This window comes from Chelon labrosus, assembly GCF_963514085.1.
Source record: "Chelon labrosus genome assembly, chromosome: 7".
NCBI classification, from domain to species: Eukaryota; Metazoa; Chordata; class Actinopteri; order Mugiliformes; family Mugilidae; genus Chelon; species Chelon labrosus.
The window spans coordinates 20,524,882-20,548,679 of NC_140343.1; the positions used below are offsets into that span (position 1 = coordinate 20,524,882).

The 23,798-nt window shown below is 43.3% G+C and overlaps 1 protein-coding gene across 1 annotated transcript in view; it reads left to right on the forward strand.

The window, feature by feature from the left end:
* Nucleotides 1-21,564, forward strand: part of nhsa (Nance-Horan syndrome a (congenital cataracts and dental anomalies)) — a 53,813-nt gene extending 32,249 nt beyond the window's left edge. The window contains exons 2-9 of the mRNA XM_084547865.1: nucleotides 9,465-9,617; nucleotides 10,103-10,230; nucleotides 10,870-10,932; nucleotides 12,705-12,897; nucleotides 14,510-14,641; nucleotides 15,082-17,934; nucleotides 18,355-18,484; nucleotides 18,565-21,564. Coding sequence (XP_084403991.1) covers nucleotides 9,465-9,617; nucleotides 10,103-10,230; nucleotides 10,870-10,932; nucleotides 12,705-12,897; nucleotides 14,510-14,641; nucleotides 15,082-17,934; nucleotides 18,355-18,484; nucleotides 18,565-19,189 — 4,277 coding nt within the window. The 3' untranslated portion in view covers nucleotides 19,190-21,564. The remainder of the gene's footprint in view (nucleotides 1-9,464; nucleotides 9,618-10,102; nucleotides 10,231-10,869; nucleotides 10,933-12,704; nucleotides 12,898-14,509; nucleotides 14,642-15,081; nucleotides 17,935-18,354; nucleotides 18,485-18,564) is intronic.
* The last annotated feature ends 2,234 nt before the right edge of the window (nucleotides 21,565-23,798 follow it).

The window sequence follows — 23,798 nt, forward strand, 5'->3', positions numbered from 1 at the left end:
AGTGTCATGCACACAGTTGTTTTGACAAATGTTGCATAATGTCTACAGTGTAGAGATTGCGTGATGTAATTATTCAGATGAACAAGAGGCTCAGTGAAGCATGTTGGTTTTTCAGAAAACATGCTGATGAAATATTAATCCCTTTTGCCATTCTCTTCTTGTTTGTCTTTGATTCGTATGTGCGGAAAGTTAAATTCACCCCTGAGCTGCTCATCCTGTTTGGCTACAGAGAAAACACGTTTCTTTTGCCTTTCTAAATGCAGCCGTGTTCCCGTAAGCACCCGGGGTTGTGTTGACAGAGCTGACCATGGAGGGGCTGCTCGCGTTACTTTTCCCCTCGCTCTGACTTCATGGTTTTTCATTATCCTCCACCTCATGGTTGGCAGTACCTTTATTTCCAACTAAGCCAGGAACTCATTCTCCTTTCTTTTTTTTTTTTTTACTCTCCTAACAAGAATTCCCGCCTTCCCGGAGGTGCCTGCGAGACGGGAGCGCAGACTGAACAAAAGCGGGAGGTCAAAGGCCAACAGATTTTCATTTGTGAGACTAATAGGCCAGGTGTACCTGGAGGGTACGGAAACCCATAGAGGTTTTTCAGCAGGGACCAGCCCAGACACACCCCTTCCTCCTCTGCTGAGGCTGGGCGTAAAAGTGCGCGAATACTTCAAAGGTCTAACGAAAGCAGGGACCTGGGCCAAGCTCAGCGGGAGAGCCATTACAGCCCAATAGGAGTCAGCTGTGACCTCAAAGACCGTTAAATGATGTGATATGAGAGGGTGTGCTGCAGACTCCCAGAGGCCTCTGTAGCAAATTAAGAGAGAGTTGTAAAATGAGCTTCTCGCTGATTTAAGGGCTGAAGGAATTCTAAGTGTACTTATAGACATTTTTTTTCTATCTATATATGTTGTGCTTTGATGCCCCTAAAGAACTGCTTGACAACTTATTTTTTTGTTTTTGGTGTAGTTAAGACTTTAATATTAACACAAAACTACCAATGCCAGTCATTACATTTAAAAATGAAAGAATTTGTTGTTTATGTGATTAAACACGTGAAAACTCAGTGTCTATTACCAGCATTTACTGTCACAGCAAAGAGGCCAACTTTAGTAAACGAGTGGCCAATGAGCTGGTGATTTACTTCAGTGTTTACCGATGTGAGCTGACCTCCCAGTCTGTATGCGGCCCTAATAATGAGGTGTCTGGGGGTCAAGAGGTAAAAGGTGGCTGAATGCGGGCCCTGCCCTGTGCTGACCCTGCTGAGTGTCCATGCGAAGGACGGAAAAATGAAGTGACAGCCGCCGTAAGCTGGGAGTCGCCCTCATTCACAGTTTTTGTCATGCTGTGGCTTCTCCTTTTCGTTGCTCAGCAAGTGTGAGTCAAAGAGCAGAGGCCCGGTAAACCAGAGGTCAGGTTGTACCGAGTGGACAGGGGTAATAAAATGTTGGAACAGAGAGTTTATTAAGAAGTGAAGTGGGAGTGAATTACTTTCTTTTTAAGGTTTAAATCGAGGGAGATCTGCTTACAGTAAAATTCCCCATGACTACATCATTGTTTCCACCTTAGCTGATAAGTGTAAATTAATTACAGTAAACTGGAAGTTACCGTGGAAATTCCTGTTTAAGTAATGACTGACTGCATTGCATAACTGCAGCAACATCAGCATTCAGCTCTCATTGAACGCTGTTGTTCTTTAGCAACACTTTAATTTATTTATTCTGTTCACTGGTTTAGCATCTACACATCCTATTAATTGAATAGTAGTGATTTTAATATTTAAGCTGGACTAATTCTCATTTGGGCCACTTGAGGACTGGAGAGCACGCTGGTAAAGCTGCCCGTATGTATCATGTATCTCTTCCCTGTAGCTCTGGTCTCCACCAAATCCTGAGGGAAACATTTGTCTCTTTACCTGCCAAGTACTCCGCTATGCTATCCGGCTTGCTACTTATTATGTCTGTCTGTGGCATGAAGCTCGGCAGGAGGTGTGCAGTGATTTGCGCACGCATTGCTGAACACCACGCTCGTGTTTCGCTTCATTCATTTGTCTCCCTCAAGCTCTGTTTTGGTCTTCCCTAACTTCTCAGGAAAATAACTGGCTTTTTCTCTGCTACATTCACCTGCTACTTGCTTATATAGTCAGTCTGTTCAGTGTTTGTTGCTGGGCATGTAGTGTACAGTGTACATTGCTAGTGAAAACATCTGGCTGCTAATGAGAGTGAACCAGAGCTGGACGATGCTAAAACAGTCAGTGTAGTGGTAGGGAGTATCTGCATAGTTGGGCAATAATTGTCTGTGGGATGGTCACTGACTACAAGGAGCTTCTTTTAAGTGATTTATTTGATGTATCATATAAAAGAAGATTGATTATCGCAGCTTTAAACAGGCCCGTGGATAACTGCTTCTATTTTTTCCTGTATGCACATTTGTCCAAATTCATTGTGTTATTTCATGAGCCTGCTTGCCAGCTCATTACTGGGCCAATACCCCCCCTCCCACACACACACACACACACACACTCGTGAATATTACACAGGTTGCAAAAGTTTCTGAGGACGTCAGACTTTGCAAACAGACTTTGCAAACCTTTGTTTAACACATCCTCCTACTATTCTACAAATCTGCTCTCTCTCCTCTTAAGTGAGAGATCTTCTCGTTGGCATGCTGCCTACCCTGTGATATGCAGAACTCTGAAGAGTTCAAAATGGAAAGTATTTCAAAGTCTCCGCGGCCTGCTGTCAGACTTTGTAGTGGTAATATGAAGCAGCTGAGAAAACAGGCCTCAGTCCCACACTGCTCCTCTTCTACAACTCCGAGCACTGGGCGATCTTCGGGAGGATTTCAGTGCAGCAGCACGGTTTCAGATATTATCTAAAATAATTCTTAGTCAGTAGGGTTTAAACACTGTGTATGTGTTTTGGGGAATACATAAACAGTAGAAATTTTATAGCTCTGCTAAGGAGTGTGTCACAAAAAGGAAGCTTTGAGGTTCAGCTCATAATTGATGTGGATATGAGAGATTTCTCTTCGTTTAAAATATGATTTTGTCGCTCCAAGTTGCTCGTATGAAGTTCTGTGTGTTGATACACTTGACTGAATATTTATAGTCTAGCATCTGTCTCATTATTTCCAGCAGAACCTTTTGTTTATTGTGAGGTAATGCATTTTTTATCTTTTCCAGTGAAAACTGTATCTGATGGAATTCCCCCATTCCTTCCTTTCCATTTTTCTGTACCTCCCCGCACACATGCAGACAGACAGTTCTGTGGTTCAGGCGCTGGTCCAAAAATCTCAGCGTCCCCTGAAGCACACGTGTGACTGAATTTCACCGCCAGACGAGTTTTCATGTGTGGGCTTGCGGCACTGCCAGCGCGTGCATTCTGACCTCAAGTGAGGAAGTCTTTACAAGAGCAGAATGGCACACACACGTTGATTTCCCGCAGAGATTGAGAGTGATGTCATAGAGTCTCATAAAAGTTTCACTATATTGAAGAATAAATTAGACAGAATAAAAAATGCCACTCAGTTTTTACGGGACAATAAATAAAATAGTCTTATGTGATGGGCCCATTCTTCATTTCTCAGCCAGGTAATTAACTGACTGCTATTGAGGGACTGTAAAGCACTTCAGGAAGTCAACCAGTGGTTTGATTATAGATCAGCAGCCGTTTGCTGTGGTACCTGCAGGCAGCTGCCGCATCATCCTGCAACAACGGATCATTAACCCCCCCAGTAGCTGGACCCACTAGCTGTCCCACATCAAAGCTCGAGGTGAGGTGAGGTGAGGTGAGCCCATTTAAATAGGCGTGGAAGTAAGAGAGGGAAAGAAGGGAACACTTTTAGTTTCACCAAAATTAGTCTCTGCTATGACCGGCCTGTGCATCATTAAAGTATATTTGTGCTTGATGGCTGTTTTTTAAATCTCCATTACACACAGAAGAAGTGAACTCAATCAAGACGTAATATTTTATGCTGTACACTTAAAATAACTATTCTTTAGGTCATTCATCGATCAGAAAATTCCAGATATATGTTGATTCTCATTTCTTCATTTCTGATTCAGGAGAGGGCAGCTCTCGGCTTAATTTCCTACAGTAGCTTCCTAGCTAGCCCTAGCTGTTCCCGCTTCTCTTTTTGAATGACAGATACAGACTACTGCCACCTACTGGTATGGAGTTAATCCTTTTTACACAGGTGCAGCACGTATTGGTTGAGAGGCTTTGTGGTGTGTTCAAGTGCAACTTTTTGGTCCGGATACATATGATGTGAGGCGTTGTCACAGTTAGCTTTTTATTGCCGGTAATTCTTTGATGTCGGTTAAGTAAAAGATTGGTGTGACATTTTAATATTGCTTTTCGGAATAGTTGGAGAGCTCGTTGGAGAACTAAATGTTTTTTTTTCATCCCCATCAGCACTTTTGGAAACTTCTTTGTTCTTGTTGATCTTCACCTGAAGGTTGTAATTCGCCCACCTAAAGAGAAAACTTGCATTTATCAATAATGTGGGATACGGTTTCTATCTAATGGGAATACAAATGTAAACAGTATACTTTGTAAAATGGCATTTCTTGCTACACATGCTCCAACTCATCAGTGCTCTTGTTATCATTTCAACATTTCAACAACTCACATCTCAAACAAAGTTGTCACAGTTGTTCCACTCTGGGCTCCTCTCAGCAGAGTATCTCAGCAGGCCTGTAGGCTTCAGCCTTGTCTCCGTTCTGAATGTAAACAGCCTTGTGCCCCACCTGCTGCAGCAGGTCAGCAGCAGCAGCAGCAGCAGCAGCAGCAGCAGCAGCAGCGTCTACATCACCATCAGCTGGGTGGATGTGGGCTCAGAGCGGATTACCGGGGAGACGGGTATTATTGTGTGACTGCTGGCACTGGGACTCTGCTCTTTGTCTTTTACTAATCAGACCTCAGAGGGGACTTTCTCCAGCAGCCAACACTCAGCGGAATAGCAGCGTAGTTTTCTTTGATGACAACACATTAAGGGGCTTGAGCTTTATATTTTTGGCAAAAGAAAAGGCGCAAATATTTCTCTCAGAGATTTCATCAGCATCTGTTTACATTTTTGTCACTCAATTAAGGTGAGTATGAGTAAGGTTTTGCGTTTTGTTGTTGTCACTGTAGAGTGCACTGAAGAGCTCCTGGATTTTGATTATTTAGATATTTTTTTCTGTATGAAAGTGTGAACAGTTTTGTTTTTCGATCCTCCATTTTTTTAGGTAAACAATAATAGTGGATTTGAATGATTATAGGTTATACTGATGATATATTCAATGACTGAATGACAGTGACACACTTAACGTCGTAATTCAAGTAAAGGATAACGGTGCCCGCCGTCCTGCGCATCCTTTGGGATTCCTCTACACCCTCCATGATCCTCCATTGTGGGTTAAGCGGTCAGTGTTGTTTCAGCAGTTCAGATTAACACTCCTCTCCTCCTGCGGCACACCATAAACAGATTAGTGGTAGCCCAAGTCAGGGCCTGGCCGGACCATCTGTACCCAGCGCTGGGTGGGGAAGGGGACATGGGGGAGGAGTGTGAGCAGATGTTCCAGACGAGCTGTAGGTCAGAGTGGCAGTACAGCCAGGGGACGTCGCTGCAAGGACATGAGGGACGCAGGGTTTCTCTTGAGGTGACTGAGGGAGAGGCCCTGACTGATTTAATGTCTCAGTCTGATGCTCAGAGTTTAAACCACAGTGCTCTGTCATGGCTCTAGGATGCTGCCTCGCAGTCACTTCCCAAGGTACTGTATAATTTACTGAGGCTTTAATTGAGCTGCATGTATCTCCCATTTCTTTTTTGCTCTGCATGCACAACTTCAACCACAGCGGTTTCACAAACATGTCAGCCCTTTGTTCGAGTGTTGTCATGAGATGTAAGAGATGATGTGGTGCAAGTGTTCTTCTCCTGGGCTTGTTTGTTTAGTTTAACTTGTGCTACAGAGTGTGAATCCCTACATGCTGGCACCCACCACTCTCTTGTCTTGTTTATTAAATAGCAAGAGGATGCAGATCTGCATTTCTTTTGCTTCAAAAGAACGCAGCGGATGGAAAGTCATTGGTATTTACCAACTTGTGTTGAGTACACAGGGCTGAATGAGATCAGTGTCATCTCACATGTATCGACGTCCATGGATTTTGACCTAATGACTGACATCTGCGGCTGTGTTTTCCCAGGCTGCTGGCAAATTGTAGGTGTGTGATGGTGTGAGTGTAGGTGTGAGGAGGTTTTGACTTGGTTCCTGTCTGGGCCAAAACCGAGTAAATTACAAGGCAGAGGCAGACTGAGGATGCAGGCTTTCATCCCTCCTTCTCCTTGGCCTGCAGGGCTGCTGGCAGGGCAGATAGCGGTGAAGTTACTGGGGGATGATGGTGCTGCAGATGAAGAGGAGGGTTGGACTGATTGATAGGCTGTGTCACAGTGCTGATAACAAAGTATGATTTCAACTCGCCAGGAAGGTTCACACGGAGGGTGCGTAACGGAAAAGGAGGAGAAGAATATAGAAAATGAAATCAAGTGCAAGCAGAAGCTGAGTTTGCAGAAAAGTTTGTTCAAAGTTTAGTTTTTCTTCTCACCTGAGGCCATGTGGCTTATTTGGCTCCGCGTAGCCATGCTGAAGATCACTCAGCTCGACTGTGAAAGAGAGAGAACGCTGCCAAGAGGTCAATGAGAGGACTGAAGGCTGGTGTGTTTTCTTAGGCCTCATTTGGGTCAACAGCTGACCACTAAATTACCATTAAAGGCTTCCCCCCATATGGACTTGAGTCTCCTTGAAAATCTCTCTTAAAGTCCTCTTATGAACTCAAGCTTTGCAGCACAAGCGCAGCCTCACTTAACTGGATGCCAGAGATGTCACTGAGCAAGGTGAAAGGAAGAGCTGATGTGTCTTTTAGCCGGAGGAAGACAAAAACAGTGAAAGTTGAAAGGGGCCGAGCATAGAGAATACAGTCTGTGTCCTAGTTTTTTGTTGTTGTTGTTGTGGTCAAATGGGTTTTTAGTGTGACGGAGACTTTTGAGTGTGTCAGAGCAAGGCCAGCAGTTCATGTCTCAGCAGGGAGGAAGGGAGGCAGGGAGGGGAGAGATGCTGACAAACAGTGTCATAGGGCTCGTGTCTGCAAACATATCACCGGCTACTCCCTGTCTCAACACAGCTTACAGCAGAAATGCCTCGCCTGCCATTCTAAAATATTATGGGTGTCGTTTTGTTGTGTATTACGCCACAACAACTCACAGGAGTGACAAATTGAAGGAAATAAATAAAACAAATGCATGTCTGAATAGCACATACTAATTCAAATTACACTTGAAAGAAGTTGTTAAAGGAATAGATAGATTTCTGTTTTCTTGCAAAGACAGGTTTGCTAATTCTGCAGTTAGAAGCAGGAAAAAGTTAGCTTAGCATTAAGTAACACTCTTCCTAAAACAGCCCTCTCAGCCCTTCAGAAACTAGTGAATTAACACTTTAGAGGTTTTTTTTTTAGCTCATCTGAGTAATCAGTCTGGTCACTCCAGGCAAGAAAGCAAATAAACAGAATCACCAAAACTGCTTCATTAATAAGAATGTTTTTTCCTCAATTAAGTCACTTTGATAGCTTTTATTCACATATGTCACAGTTTGGACAGCATCAATATGTTCTGGGACAGTGCACCTGGAAGTCAGTGGTAAAACTAATCTAAGCTGTATTTATGTATTTGCAACACACAGACAGTCGTAAATGGCAGGAGTTAAAAAAATAAATAAAAAACAGAGCAGAAAGTAAATCTACTCTTTGTTGAGTTCAGATCCGGCATCCATAGCTGAGCAAGAGACGCAGCACAGAGCGTGTTTTCAGGTCAGCAGGGGTCACCACAGAGGGCTTTTAGGTCACTCTGGGGGTGTTTTATGGAAAACGTCAGCTTGTCTCTGAGTGACAGATAAACAAACTGCCTCTCTTGGGGGTTTGCATGCATGGCACCATGTTTCTGGCTGTTAGAAAAAGCACTTAGCATATGCAGCAGTTGGACCCGCAGCTGCAGGCTGACGTTTATCGTAGTCTTCCTGACCTTTGGTAGCAGCCATGAGGAGCTGAACTGTGTCTTGTTTGAGTGAAAGAGACTAAAGTTAGCTTCTGGCTGCACTACAAAGCAAACTTGGAGCGTCCTCAGCCAGAGCTGCCTCTCATCAGACATGGAGGTCAGACAGAGTGTGTTTCAGAAAAGCTGCCAGGTCAAGGACAAGCTCAGAAATGTCCGCCAGGTGAGCGGAGACTGACAGATGTGTTTGTCTGCAGAGGCGAAGGCTCAGCAGTTACTCCTCAAGATTTAACTGCACATGTGTAAGATGTTATCTCACGCCAGTGAATGAATGATCACGTCTTATTTTATGCAGCTTACTATTTGATCTCGCTGTTATTCTCATGCAGTTCTGTCAGTTTCTTAATGCCACTGTGTAAATTTGGTTTGAGAAATTTATCAGGAGGCTGTTTTCCAGAATAGAGTCTGACCTCAGTTTGTCTGCTTATTTGCTTATTAAATGAATACTTGAGCATTCATGGAAAGGGGTTTGTGTGTTAGAGGAAATGTTGCTGCTTTTGCTGGCAGTAAAGGTGTTTTGTTTCCTTGTTTGCACCATTATAATGGATTACTCTTTACTCATAGACGCCTCTCATTTATTGCATATACACATCATCACTGTGTGAATCACTTCTCCGTTCATTTCAAGGAATCAACATGCAACCAAGCTGCAGCTCAAAGACCAAGCGACTCCTTTTAAACTTGTCCCCTTCATGCAGCCCGTCCATGCACTGTGTGTAATTTGAGAGCTGAGGGTCTCCCTCTTTGTAACTTAAGGAGGTGTGAGGGGGAGCAGCGAGATCAGCCCAGGCACTGGTCAGTGTTTAGCGAATGAAAGTCACGCTATCAGGTTGCATTAATACCTATTGTGGGCCTGCAGGTAATAGCAATGCATTAGTAAACAGGCTATTGTCCCGCTAACATGGCATCTGATTGTCTTGCCTATCTTTCTCAGGCCTCGGTTTTATTCTGTTATTCCACCTCCACCTTCACCTTCTACAGACTACAGGCTTTCATGGCACCACGTAGTCGCCACAAAGGAAAGCTCAGTAGTTTGTCACCTTAATGATCTTAACCAGTGTATCATCACAAAAATGTTTGAGTGGAAATTTAGAGGTTTCCTCTCCAAAATATGTTAAACTGAAACCACGTGATTGCGTTTCATGGCAGCAAGCTTTAAGCCATCACACAGGTATCTAAAGGCAGAAGTATAGATTAAATGAGGCTGTAACAAGATCTCATAGTAATCTAGTTAACGTTGCCTCTGAACGTATAAAAGACCGACAAAATAATAGTGCCATATTGCTTTTCACAGTGTTTCACACTCTCTCTCACCTGATGCCTTGCTTGAGTCTTTGTCTGACCTGGTTTGTTTCTGTCTCTCTCTCTCTCTCTCCCTCTGACAGCGGTATCTAACCTGGATGTGGAGAGTAAGCTGACAGCTCATTACCAAGCTCCCTGGCACCAGCAGAGAAACGTTTTCCACCCCTCCACGCGGCCAGCATGCGTAGAAGAGCTCCACAGGCAAGCCACCCTCAGCCTGTGGGCCCAGCACCGAGGTGAGGCCCTCAGCTCCTCAGCGCTCAGCTCCTCTGACCACAACATGGGAAAGAAGCCAAATAGCTGCTCTGGAGTTGGTTTCGTGTCATTTGCAATGAATAGACCCCTCCAGTTTTATTCTACATGTCAGTTAAACACATGTCAGTTAAACACATGATCCCACCATTAACATTTGGCAGTCAATGAATATGGTATTGTTCTGCTCTCTAGTGGACACGTTGTGGTATTGCATCCTGGAAGTAAGCGAAGCTCAATGTGTGAACATATTAACACTTTCTTATTTTTACACTAGGGCACCTCCTCTCTAAATCAGTACCTAATCATTAAGCATCACAAAGACACTATACATTGCTGTACCTTTGGTTTTGCACTGTCATTCTTTTTCCTCTGTTTAAAAGTTTTTTGTCAGTTTCTCCCTTTTTAAATAAGTGCAGCTACATCCAGTACAACATGTCTTCAGAGTTTTATATGTTTCCTGTCCCAGATCACCAGAGGAGACGATCAGGCAGCAGGGAGCGGAGAGTAACCCTCTTGATCTCGGCTGTGCCCCCGATGCCCATGTATCCCTCCCCTCCCCAGAGGCAAGAGAAGAGTGCCACAAATTTGACCACGGTGAGACGCTCAGTCTTTCTTCTAGCTCATTTATGTTGTATGTGCAAGTCATTACAGAGACAATTGAAATGAAAAACGTTATGATATCGCTATTAATCCGATTAAATAATCTACTGTATGTCAAATTATATATGTGCCGTAATATGGCTTATAAGAAAGAACTTTGTCTTCCAGTACTCAAGGTGGCAAAGAAATGTCTATTCTTTTTTTTTTTAAATTATTTTTGAATGGTTTTTATTCACTGGAACATTCCTGTTTGAAGGGAAGACTGTACAGTATCATGTGCCCAGATTGTGATATACTTTTGAAGTGACCTTCACATTTCTTTCCCCTCAAGCAGCCAGAGAGGCATTTTAGAGATGCAACAACACAGTTAGCACAGGTAAAGAGGAAAGTGGGCTGTGTTTGTAATGTGTGTTTGTAATGGTTGTACATTTGACAGCCTTCAATTCATATTTATATGTTTCATCGCCTTGTGAATAAATGTTGTTCAGGAGTTTTGTCCACATACTCCTCTCCATTAAGTTTACCTTGTATTGTTGTCATTTTTGTCCCTGCGTGTTCATGTTGTTTATCTCCATGTTCATTCCTGTCATTTGTTTTGTTGTCTTTTTTTTTTTTTGATGACCTGTAATTCAGTTTGAATCCTCCCGCTCCTCCTCCCCCACCGAATGTTGCCACTTCTCCCCCTGGAGCAGAAAGGTATTGGTCCCTCCGTCCCTCCCTCCTGACTCCTGAGTGCTCTGTCTAACACTTTGATTTCACCTGTCCTTGTTTGTTTGACTACTTCTGATTTGCATAATGACTCTTTTGAAATGCATGCCTCCTTAATTCAGCCTCTCTCTGGCAGTAGTAACCCACAGCGCCACCCAGTTAAGACCATGAAGTATTACTGAAGGAGAGTTTCATCCATGCCGACACATCACACATTTGTTTATTCCGACGGTTGTTGTTAAGATTTGTGTGAAGGACTTTGAGCTCGTAGTATGTGAGGAATGTGTGTGAGGGCCACAGTCACAGCCTGGGTTGCTCTAATGATAGGGTGGACATCTCGAAGCTTACGCCTGTGATTACCCATGATCCCTCTGTGCTGCGGTTGCCTCGCTGCACAGCTGACAGCCTCATGTTTCTCTCTTTGTGCTGCTTTTTTCACCAAATATATCGTGCTCTTCGTCCACCGTGAGACAGAAATGAGCCCACAGACAGGGACAAACACCAAACTCTGCCTCTACTTTTTTGCCCCCCTCTCATCCTGTGCGTGTCCACTCTTCCTCTTTTCCCTCACCGCCTCTTTCTTTCACTCGTTCGTCTGTCTCATCCTTCCTCTCAGACACTCCTAAAACTGTCTTTCTGTTCGAGAAACAAATCAGCTGTAAATGGTCTCCCTTTGATTTTTTTTTCAACTAGTTGGGAGAAGTTTCCAAGGAAACCGGTTTCTTTTGTGGCCGGGGTTTTGTCAGGGTCTCATTGGTCTGCTGGGAACAGAGAGCACAAAGGCTCGAGAGCAGGCTTTAAATGGGGGTGGGAGGTTGTCGGGTTGTGGAGGTGGGAAACCCGTTCAGCCTGAGAATCAATCCCAGTTTCACATGTGTCTCTCTGCAGGAATGTCAAGGTAAGAAAAGTAATAGCCTAAGTACATTTAATGTGGAGCTGTAAGTAATAGTGGCTCTAGAGAAGCTTGAGGCCGATGGAAAAAGGATGTTGAGTTGTGTGGAAGTCTGAGATGGAGCGCTGAGCGGTGATTGATACTGAAGCTCAGAGGAATGCACCCGTCAAGTATTTCTTCTAAAATATTTCCAGAGACTCGTTATTATGCAGGAGACGCGTAGAGGTGCCTTAGATTGTCGGCGCGTGAGCTAAGAGTTTCCAAAGCAGCATGTCGAGGCTGGAAATGACAGTTTACACTGTCACATTTCTGTCCTGTACAGTAATTGTTGAAGGAGACATCTCTTTTTCTCTAATCAGAATCAGTATTCATCATTACGTGATGTGTGTCTGTCAAACTTTTTATTGGTCTGTGGTTTTTGCGAGCTTGGACACAGAAAGGTTTTAAATTCTAATCTCTGTGATTTTATTTTTTTTGCATGAGTGGATACTTTGAGTGTTTCTTTCCATCTTCTCTCTTTTTCTCTCTCCAAAGCATGCTGCTTATTTCCATTGCTTAACAGATTCTTTGGTCTCTTGACATGAAACTCAGCTGCTGGAAGGGCATGTGCATTGATTTACCTCTGCTCAGACAGAAGCACTTGGCTGTTTGCTGCAGATTAATAAGACACTAATCTCCGCATCTAGTCTTCAACTCTTTCCCAGATAAACACTGACAATAGCAGAGTAATCCCAGACTTTAATCACTGTTCTCTGCACATTCCTCTTTCTGAAGCTGAGTTTGTACTGTTTGTGTTTTAACTCTTCCGTTCTCACGTAACACCACCTAACCGTAATAATCTAACCATGCAAATATCCATCTGTTGCAGGCTGCGCCCTCTGACCCTGACACTGACGGGGTGGCTCTAGGTCACCGGTCTAAGTTTCCCATCCCTAACATCCCCTCCACCCTGGACAAGCAGACTAACTGGTCTAAAGCTCTGCCGCTGCCCACCCCAGAGGAGAGAATGAAAAGCAATACCCACGTCATCACCTCATGTGTCATCCCCATTAATGTGACTGGTAAATTTTAGTTACTGCACGTCTTCAGAATCTTCTTCTTTCTTTGTTGGCTCTCTTTGGATTATCTTAAACGAGTGACACAGGGAATTACGCTGATTAGCTTTCTTGCTTAGAGCTAGGTTGGCATATTGATACTGCGCTCATGCTGTCTGTTGAGCACAAAACAACAGCCAGGAGCCAGTTAACAGGGAACTAGTTAGCCTGGCTCTGTGAGAAGGTAAAGTAATAAATGCAATGTCATATTCTGAACAAATTAGTCAAGTGTACAAATAGCAATTTGTGAATTTCAGAATGCTAGGATTTTTTTTTTTTTTTTAGCAAAAGCTTCCTATAAAGCTTTTAAAAGGTCTGTGTGTGTTTTAATTAGCAAACAATCTTTTCTCCTAACCTAAGTTAAGCTAATCACTTCCTTGTCCTAGCTTAATAGTTAGCACACAGACGTGAGCACGATAACAGTTTTCTTTTCTAACTCATGGCAACAAATGTGTTTTTTTCCTTTTGTCAAATTATACAGGCTCACTAATTAGCACGTTATATTTTTATTGTTTTAAGAGTTTGAATAAGACATGTGTTCATTTTAAATTTGGCAGACCTAAGCTAGCTGTTTCAAGTGTTTACTGGAGCTACTCAGCTATGCTAGCTGGCATAGCTTCACATTTGGAGTAGAAACATAAGAGTGGTATCATAAAAGACAGCAAATACACTCCCAAAAGTTCTATTTTTTTTGTTGTTGTTGTTTTTGTTGTTGTTTTCACAGTCACAGTTATTTAAATACAGCATTTTATCAGTGGTTTGAGGACGCTAACTGTTACAAAGACTGCACATTGTCTTGGGTTTGGCACTCCTCATTAACACTAGCTGCTATATATTTAAAAGAAGAAGAAAGAAAAATATATTTCGAATAAATGCACAAATTCTACAATTAACCATAAAACAAGTAATTGATTTAATGCTGATACAGAAAATCACTTCGAGTGTGCAAGTCATGCTTTGTGCCACATTAACTTGGTTTCTCAGGCTTTGACTCTTTGTGCTCCTGACTGCAAAGAGGCAAGATGCTGTGACATGAATGCAAATTAGTTCTGTCCAAATTGTTGAAAAGGCCTGCCTGATGTTATTTACTCTCGTTCCCATCGACTCAAAGGCTGAGTTGTACGCCAACACTGGCTGAGTCAGAGACAGTTGAGGATAAAAATGCACATTGTAAGCAAAGTCTGGCAATTGCTATGGAGCCGAAAGCCCTGACTAGCTATCACATGATAGTCATAACGTATGGTGAAAGATCAATTAGGAAGGACCAACAAAACTAGAAGCTTTCGCTGCATGATTTTTCTTTTGGTCAGTAAACTTATCCACATATCATATCTTTTATCAAAAGTTTCTTAATGTTATATAAATAACTCTAGATCCAAGCTCCTGTATTGTCTTCCTGTGGCTTTGAGCTCAGTCAGATCACTGCTATTTTTGTACAACACCTAATTTAGTTCAGCCTAGAGTTAGTTTTGTGTATTTGTTTTACGAGACAGCGTGTGTGAGTTAAAGAAGGAATCTATAGGCTATAGTTGCCACTCAAACAAACAAGGATTCCTCAGATGTCCTGTCTTCGTTGCAGGGGTTGGCTTTGACAGAGACGCTAGTGTGCGCTGCTCGCTCGTTCACTCACAGTCTGTGCTTCAGAGGAGACGGAAGCTGAGGAGACGCAGGACTGTGGCCGGCATTCCCAGACAGCTGCAGCAAGACTTAGGTATGTTACTGTTAATAAAGGAAATGTTTTGTATTTTCAGTTTTAGTAGTGCACCAAGTCAGTTGAACAATATTTATTTAGAGATAAAGGTTTAAATTACACTTGGTAGTGCTGCTCCATTGCAAAGACAAAGGTGCTACGAGTAATTCAGTACCATTAGGTGTTAAAAATTGAAATGTACACATGAGACATAAACTAATAAGAGGAGGCAATTTGTTTGCCGCATTTCATGTGTTTATTAGAAGGTTTATTAAGGAGAAAGTGCAGAAAATTGGGGGGTTGTAGAATCACGTGTAACTAAAGTCTGCTGCCAGACAGCATGTGATGTTGTGATTCAGAATCATCATTGTACTTAAAAATGTATTTTTACCTTTTTTAAATGTTTGTTTAAATGCAACAAAACCTTTTTTATTTGCTTATGGTGTTCTGTCTTCTCCCAGACTCCGACGACTCTCCTGGTTCCAGAGAGCGGACAGTGATAGTTCATGCCAGTCCGGATATCACTCCTTCCCACGACGAGCTGGTCAGCCATCTCAGCACCAGAGACTCAGGTTGCCAGACAGAAGACTTTTTGATCTCAGGCGCTCCATCTCGGAGGAGGATCAGGGCCCAGAGAGCCCAGGGAGTCTCCCTCTCCCTCTCCCACTCTGCAGGCAACATCTCCTCCCTGCCTGAAGGTTCTGACACTATGTTCACTGCCTCCGTGGGAGCACTATTGCGTACAAGAAGTCTGCCCCGAGACAGCAGCCGGATGATGGACAACGGGCATAATGACAGTGACGATGACGAGCAGGAGCTTTCCACCTTCAACACCGAAGTCTTCCTGTCTGGTCCCAGGGAGTTGATTCTGAAGGATGAAGAAGAGAGCACAGATGACCAGGCCATGTCTGAGCACCAGCTTGGGAGTTTAAAGTACAATCAGCTGTTAGAGAGTCCCGAGCGCAGCTGGATGGAGCGGACCAGATCCCACCTGCCCAGGAAGGCCGACATGGGCAGCTGTGAGATCTCATCCAGTTCCGACACCTTCAGCAGCCCCGTCCACTCTGTCTCAGCTGCAGGGGTGCTGGGAGGCCAGATGGACCATAAAGATGACCACCAGTCCTCCAGTGGGAACTGGAGTGGGAGCAGCTCCACCTGCCCCTCACAGACGTCAGAAACAATTCCCCCTGCAGCCTCTCCGCCACTGACTGGCTCCTCACACTGTGACTCTGAGCTCTCCTTGAACGCTGCCATTCATGCTAATGAGGAGCAGACCAGTTTCATGCTGGATCACTTTCAGGGCCTCAGGACCCAGCGAGCGGGCTCCTTCTCCTCCACAGCTATGGACATATTAGAGGAAGCTGGGGTCAGCACTCCCACCGAAGAGGAGTGGAGTTACCCCCACCCTGAGCCACCTCGCTCGCAGAACCTCAGCCCTGAGCCGAGCAGAGAGGCTGAGAGCAGCCTGGGCTGCCCCAGCTACACCAGCATGGCTACATGTGAGAGCAGCTACTCTGACAAACCACCGTCAGAGAAAGCAGACACTGTCTCACACTACTCAGTAGACACTGAAGGTTACTACACCTCCATGCACTTTGACTGCGGTCTAAAAGGTAGCAAAAGCTTCACGTATAACTATGCACCCTCTGGCTCTGATTGCGGCCTGTCTGACTTAAATGGTCACATGACTCTGGGGAGACGCTGCCTCTCTTTAAGAAAGCCAAAGGTGAAGCCGTCTCCCCCGAAGAGGAGTTCCTCCTTAAGAAAAATATGCAGTGATGGAAACATCCCCGGCAAGAAAGAACCAAAGATTACATGCGGGCAGCGACTCCCTCTGTCTTCCAAGGAGAGGAAACTACAGCTGGCTTTGTCTGGCTCTCCAGGTCACATAGAAAACTCTTTACTAGGCAGAGAGCCCTTTGTGGTCTGGGGGGTTGAGGGCTCAGCTGATCTACCTGACTTAGGTGTGTTAAGCTCCACAGATGCACATTCATTTAAGGATGAGGGTGTTGTACAGTCAGACTATGCAGATCTGTGGCTCCTGAATGATTTAAAATCCAGTGATCCTTACCGATCCTTGTCAAACTCTAGCACAGCGACAGGTACAACTGTTATCGAGTGCATCAAGTCACAGGAAAGCTCTGAGTCCCAGACTTCTCAATCTGGCTCCAGAGCTACCACACCATCACTTCCATCAGTGGAGGGAGAGTTCAAGCTGACATCCCCAGAAAAGCTGGCAGCCCTGGCCAGCCCATCCAGCGGCTACTCCAGTCAGTCAGAAACCCCCACCTCCTCATTTCCCAGCACCTTCTTTCCTGGGCCACTGTCACCATGCAGTGGCAAGAGGAAGCCCAAAGTCCCAGAGAGGAAGTCCTCTCTTTCATCGCTGTCACTGCAGTCCTGTAGGGAAGGAGCAACCTCGAAGAAAGATCTGGAGCTGCCCATAATCCCTCCCTCCCACCTCGACTTAAGTGCCCTTCATAGTGTCAACAACAAGACCTCCGCTTACAGGACGCAGGTACAGATGCTTCACCAAAACAAACAAAAACCTGCAGTGTCAGTCAAACCTGTATCAGCTCCCAACTTAGAGGTGTTCAATGCTCACCCCTTGTCCATTACACCCACGGTGCTGCACTCTGTACAGCTCCGATCCATCAGTCGGGAACACAAAGACAGTCATGATGACAGAGCAGCTTCCAGACTCCAGTGTCCCACTGTGAGTTTAAATAGCACACTATCCAGTAGTAAATCTTTAGAGCTCAAGAGTCCACCACTGTACAACTCCCATCATCATCACACATCCTCAAAGGAGTCATGTGAATCAGTGTTTACCTCATATGAAGAGCATGCAACTGGAGTGGCAGCATGTCAGAGTGAGACGAGGACCAAGCAGGACAGAGAGGCTCCTTTAGAGAATATGACAACAGGCAGGTTGCAGCCCGACCTGTGTTTGGACTGGAAAGGTGCAGACATCCCAGAGAGGCTCACAAGTCACAAAGAAGAGACGTGCAGAGAAACAATAGAAACACCTGTCTGCTCTGAAGTCTCACAGTCAGAGCCTTCACAGGAGCAACAGACTGAAGAAGAACCGTGTCCTCCTCCTCCCTTTGTTCTGCATAGTTCACCCAAGAGATCCAACAGTCCTGAGAAAGTGCCTGCTACCGACAGTCAGCCAGAGGCTTCACGAATCAGTCCAGTTAGTGATGAAGGCAGCAAGGAAGTAGAAAATGATTCATCAGGTGTTTCAGCCGAAAGTGCCTTGCAGGACTGCAAGGAGGAGTCCACACCAGAGATGGAGGATTATTCCAGTAAAGGTAGTTTTTTAATATCTTAATCAGCACCGCTCCTGCTCCTTACTTTGTGCAGATGTTATAGATGAAAGCAGCACATGATTCGGATGAGAAAAAGAAAAGAAAAGAAAAGCAGGCAAATGTTTTTCCTTTTCCTTTTTCCTTTTAGACCACATTTAATAAACTGATGATGGTCATTTTTTTTTTATTAAACTCATAGTTATAAGTCTATTAGGTTTATTAATTACTCATTATTATCATTATTAACATTTTTATAATTTATTAATTGTGTAAATAAGCTGTAGATCATTAAGTAAAAATATCAATCTTATATATCTTTCCAATATTCCTTTGATGATATTTCTAGACATGTTAAAACATGTTAAAAATGCTGTAATATGCACTATGCAGTATTTTAAATGTGCAAAATGCTTCTGTTAACAGACTCTACACCCAATGACAATACAATGTCCCCACTCCAACTGCATGATGAGTCAAGGCCAGAGGATGACAGCGTGTTTCTGTCACCCACCAAATCTCGCACCACTGAGGATCTCTTTGCTATGATACACAGGTGAGTTGTTGGGGTAGCAGTATGTTTGTGTTTGCTCTAATGTTAAAGACATTCTTTAATGATTTTCATCTCTCTCTCAGGTCCAAAAGGAAAGTGCTGGGCAGGAAGGACTCCACTGAACCCGGTGTGAGGAACCGCCTCGCTGCAGCATCAGGGAACACACCACCCACCAGCGCTGTGAGCTCCCCAGTATCTCTGGCATCACCCTCCTCCGTCGTGACTCCACCAGGCCTGCAGAGAGTCTCGGGTCCCATCTACAGGAGTGCAAAGAAGTCCAGCACGTCCAACGAAGAGTTCAAATTGCTGCTGCTTAAAAAGGGAAGCCGCTCAGACTCAGGCTACCGCATGTCGGCTGCAGAGATCCTCAAGAGCCCTGTCAATCCTAAATCACCTGGAGATTCTCTGACGGAGTCACCCAGACAGCCCGAGGAGCCCCCATCCCCCCTGCAGCAGCATCAGTCAGGACAAGACCAGCTCTCCAGCCCCTACCCCAAAGCCAACGCTGAGGGCTTCTCCCCAAAATCCTTCCCTACATCTGCTGCGTCCAGACAGGGGCGATCCAGAATCCCCCCACCCGCTAACAGCAGCCGCTACAGCATGCGCAGCAGACTGTTCTCAGCACCCATGCAGGCTATCTCTGAGGGCGAGACCGAGAACTCAGATGGAAGTCCTCACGACGACCGCTCCTCACAGGGCTCCATGTAGAGCAGAAGTGAAGTTATTTTATTAGTTTACAGCAAATGGACCAGAATGAAATATAATATATATGAACTATGTGGAGAGAGCAGGAGAATTTATGAGGTTAATTTGGATAAATCGTTTTATCATAAATTTAGTAATTGTGGCCGTGTTTTAAAGTTTCCTTTTTGATTATTCTGTGGAAACAGAATAATAATTTACCTGTTTTATACACAAACTGTATTTCTAAAAAAAAAAATCTATGAATTGAATAGTTGATGTTACAAACCAGATTATTTAGCATAATAAAACTCCATTTCAACTCTACAGAAGAGCTTAGTAGTTATAAAAATATATTTTGTTAGTGTAAAGCACATGTCCCAAAGCCAAACCCAGCTGGTTGCCTTCCTTCAGCCCTACCAGTACCGTCATGATTAATCTTATCTGTTCTGCGGTCGGATTTATGTACAAGTTGACCTTTTATTAACTATATGTATTCTGTGAATACCTATGCAATTAGACACACGACTTGTAGATTTCTGAATTATTTTGAACCCTCTCAACTGAACATCAACACTAAAATGTGAACCTTCAGTCCTTCTATTCATGTTGCTTGTAAACAGCTTTTTTGGTATTTTACTACTTTGTAAAGCATTTGGGAAATTATAACATTTTAAATGGTTATGCAATAAATAATAATAATACTTAGTGGTGTGACAGGAACTGTCAAAGCCCAGCGCTAACTTCGACAATCTCGGGAGACAAGAAGGGAGCAGGTGTTAACATGGGAGATGAAAAAGTGATCAAAAAGTTGGAGGCGGTGAAATCGGAGAGCAGTAAAGGAATAGGGAGGTTGTGTGTTTAAAGAAAAACGTTGACAGAAAACTGTCATTTCTGGTCTGCGGACTTGGTGTGTTCGCGCATCGTTGAAAGAGGCAAGAGGAAAGTGGTCAGGAGGATCAAATATGCCTTATCTTACGCAACAGGAGACGGTGGGCGACGGAGCAGCTTGGGCCTCAGCAAGTTGAGTGTTTATGTGAGATAGTTTCAGCTTTGATGGAGGATGTATGGTTGAATATGGAGCCAGGTTATTGTGTCTAATGACAAGAGGAAGACTATTGGGATTTGAGCATTTTCTACTGCTTCGTCACAAATGCTTCTCAGTCCTTTCCCCCGGCTTTTTCATATTTTCTGTGTCGCACAACAATCTAAATATATTTATTTTTATACCAGACACAGAAAATCTCTGTACAACCCCCTGATTTGGGTCTTTACATCTTCAAATAACCCAAAACTGAAATCTTACCATGAAAAGTATGCAATGAGATGCTGGTATTTTTAATAGATTTTATCCAGATGCTTATTTTGTTTATAAGAGACAAATTTTAAACCATATTCGAGACACTGGTTGCGGAGACAAGCAGGAAAGCAACTCACACACACATATATATATATATATATATGTCATGAAAACATGGCATGGACATAAGCTTCTAGGTTTTAGTTGGAACCCTGTCAGATCTTTTGTCCTGCATATTCTCACAAGTACGTGGTGTTTATTGGAGTGACGGTACTCAACCATTATGCAATGACAGAATCTGTGTAGCCGTATATTTCCCTGAGGAAGACTGCTCTTCCCTGTAGGTACACTGTCAATACCAACATCATTTTGGCCTTAATGTTTCTCCATGCGAATGACTTTAAACAGGGTACGCAATGGGTTAATCTGTGAACCTTCATTCCAGCCTTTTTTGCACTGATAAAGTGACGTTTGTGAAGTTTCATTTGTCTCTTGCTGTACCTGGAGATATTTATAGATCCGTACATGGAGCTGCGTAACTTTCTCACTCTTGATTATGATTTAGTAAAGGAGTACATACAGTAGATGCTTCTGCCAAAGGCTAGGACACTTACACGTTAGTGGCATTGAAACGTTTTTCTCCTCTCGTTTACTTGACTGAAACGTTCTTGAAAACACGAACCAACACCAACTTACGGTACAAGATGCATTTTACTTTGACATCACATCAACCTCCTCTATATACTGTACTGTAGCTGTCAGCTTTTCATTTTACTTTTATTGTACAAACTTGTAAATACAGTAACTTTTGGAATTGTCTCAAAGGTTGTTGAATTGTTTCTTAATGTACAAAAAAAAAGAAAGAAAAACCTGTTTTGAAAGTTTACATTCATTTCAAACCATTGTATATTTTTGAGCTGTGGAACACTTTTGTCTTGTATTTATTTTTTAGTAAGCGTTGTTGAAATCCCATAGTAAATCCTATCGAAGCCAACTGCTAGCACGACAGGCTGCTTAGCAAATGTGTATAAAAAGACAAATAAATGTGACTGCTTTGACGACGTCTCCCTATTTCGTACTTTAGTGGAAATTTAATTTTTTATGTATATTAAATGGAAATGCTGCACATGCACTGATAGGAGGTGAATGCAGACATTAGCTAAGCACAGATGACACTGATCAAAACAGAAACGGCATAAAGGGAGGAAACAGCAAAGGTAGGCAGGTTGAAGCAGCTTAAATGAGGCGACCTGAATCTGATTTGCCAATGGACGTCTCAGCTGAGCTGTCAGGCTGGTTTATGCATTAGATTAAGAAGAAAAAGCAGTGTCAGCTTCAGCTTCAAAACATTAAGGGGCCATTTTCCACAGCAACATGATCCATTGCTTCTTAAACTTGCTATAAAAAGCCAATAATTCAGACATCTTTTGGGCATTTTTTAGGGTCACAGCTCCAGCCTTCGGTAAGGCTCCCCACACACGTAGGTGTACTTCTGAATTCTTCTGTTCTGAATCTGTCCTTGAGTCATCCAGTGCAGGGTCAGGTAGTAGGTTGAGCTGTGGGGGTGTTGCCACATTAGGCGCAACCACTTATTGGAGATGAACACTAGAGGGTGTCCTTCAGCTCAGTCCACAAGAGCATTTAATGCAAACAGAGTAAATTCAAAGTGGGCCTCTTTGTGTGCTCTGGCTGTGATTTTTTTTACACATCTTAACACGTTTCTCTCGGTATAACACGCTCAGCTCTTAGCTAACTTTACTAACATGTCATTTCTGCATGTTTTTTGTCACTTTCACGGTCATGCTCCTGCTGCAGTGCGTGAATTCCCTTTGTTGCTCTGGCTTATGTCAAACGGGCCCGTGACGGACAAAAAACGCCTTGTTCTCGAGTGAAGAATGAAAAGAAGGTAAACAAAGCCCCAGACTGTTTGGCATCCCAAGTGGGTACCAATCAAAGGGCACACTCGTCGTGAACCCTGACCTCGATTAACGTTGGAAACAAGATGGCTTGGCATGACTGGTAGGGGGTGGACAAATCAACTATTTTTGTCCTCAAGAGAAATTTCTAGGATGTATTGTAATTATAATGTGTGTACAATAACGATTTAAGGTTAGTTCTACAGCATCACACCCTGAGGAGCTGCCCTACCAGCTTTGATGGTGGTTGACCACAGAGATCTCTTGGTGTCTTTGTGCAGCAGGCTTTGTGTCACTGTTTGCCCTCTGGTTCCCCAAACAGTATAGCACATACTGTATAGGCCTTAAATGAAAATGCCAGCCATACACGACTTTTATCTTTGTCTGATTATGAAGAGCAGGGACAAAGACAAGTAAAGACATCCAACCAGCTCACATACAGCTTCTAAGAGCTCACTGTAGATGTGAGAGACTGTGTGAAAATTACTGAGCATGTTGGACAGTGGGAGTCAGAAATGGGAGAGGTTAGTTTGCTTCTGGGAGGGAGAGAGGAGGATCTCTTATTTTTCTTAACTCATGTTTATATTTAATTTCAGTCTGACATTTTAGGTAACATTAATCATCATCAGCTAGTCACATGCTCCAATCAAAAACACGTATTTTCAAAAAGCAAAGCTAATTGTCTTTTATTTCTGAATTAGACAGATGAGATCTTTAATCGGTTGCGCAAGCGCTGGCCTTAAGTGGATCGAAGCAGATGGAGTGTGTTATTTTATTATTTCCCTCCAGTGTCTTTTCTATTTCCTCTTGTCTTTGTTTATTTTTTTTGTGAAGCACCAAGGCTTTGTGTAAATATCACACTGAGATATACAAATTGCATGTCCACATCAGTGTTTGCCACCCGCATAAATTTGCATCAGATCGAATCTTTAAATTGATTTTATTAAATCGCCTCTCTGCATTTTCCATGAACATATACGGGGGTTTATTTTCCTCACCTCCGTTCTGATAAATGGATGTTGTGCATGTTGCGAAACACACAACACATGGAGCTAATTAGTGATTACTGACTGAACGTCTCCAACTGTGTTTTTCTCTCATTTCATTCTGGATTTAACAGAAGGCAGAACTGCAGTGAAGTTAAATGTAAACTTTATGTCAGTGGGTATGTGTGAGCTACATATCATATGCTTCATTTCTGTTATGTGTTCCTGGGAGTGGGGTGAAAATACACTAAGCTAGTTTACTCTTTCTCTGCCTGTGTATTAACATTGTTTTTTTCTTCTTCTTCTTCAAAAAGGGAGCTATTATATTTTCACGTTTCTGTAGGCTTTGTCGCGTATATGCTATTTTACTGTATTCTGTGTAAAAAATAAATATATTGCTTTTTCATTTCTCAAATGAGGCACAGCCAGCCCTT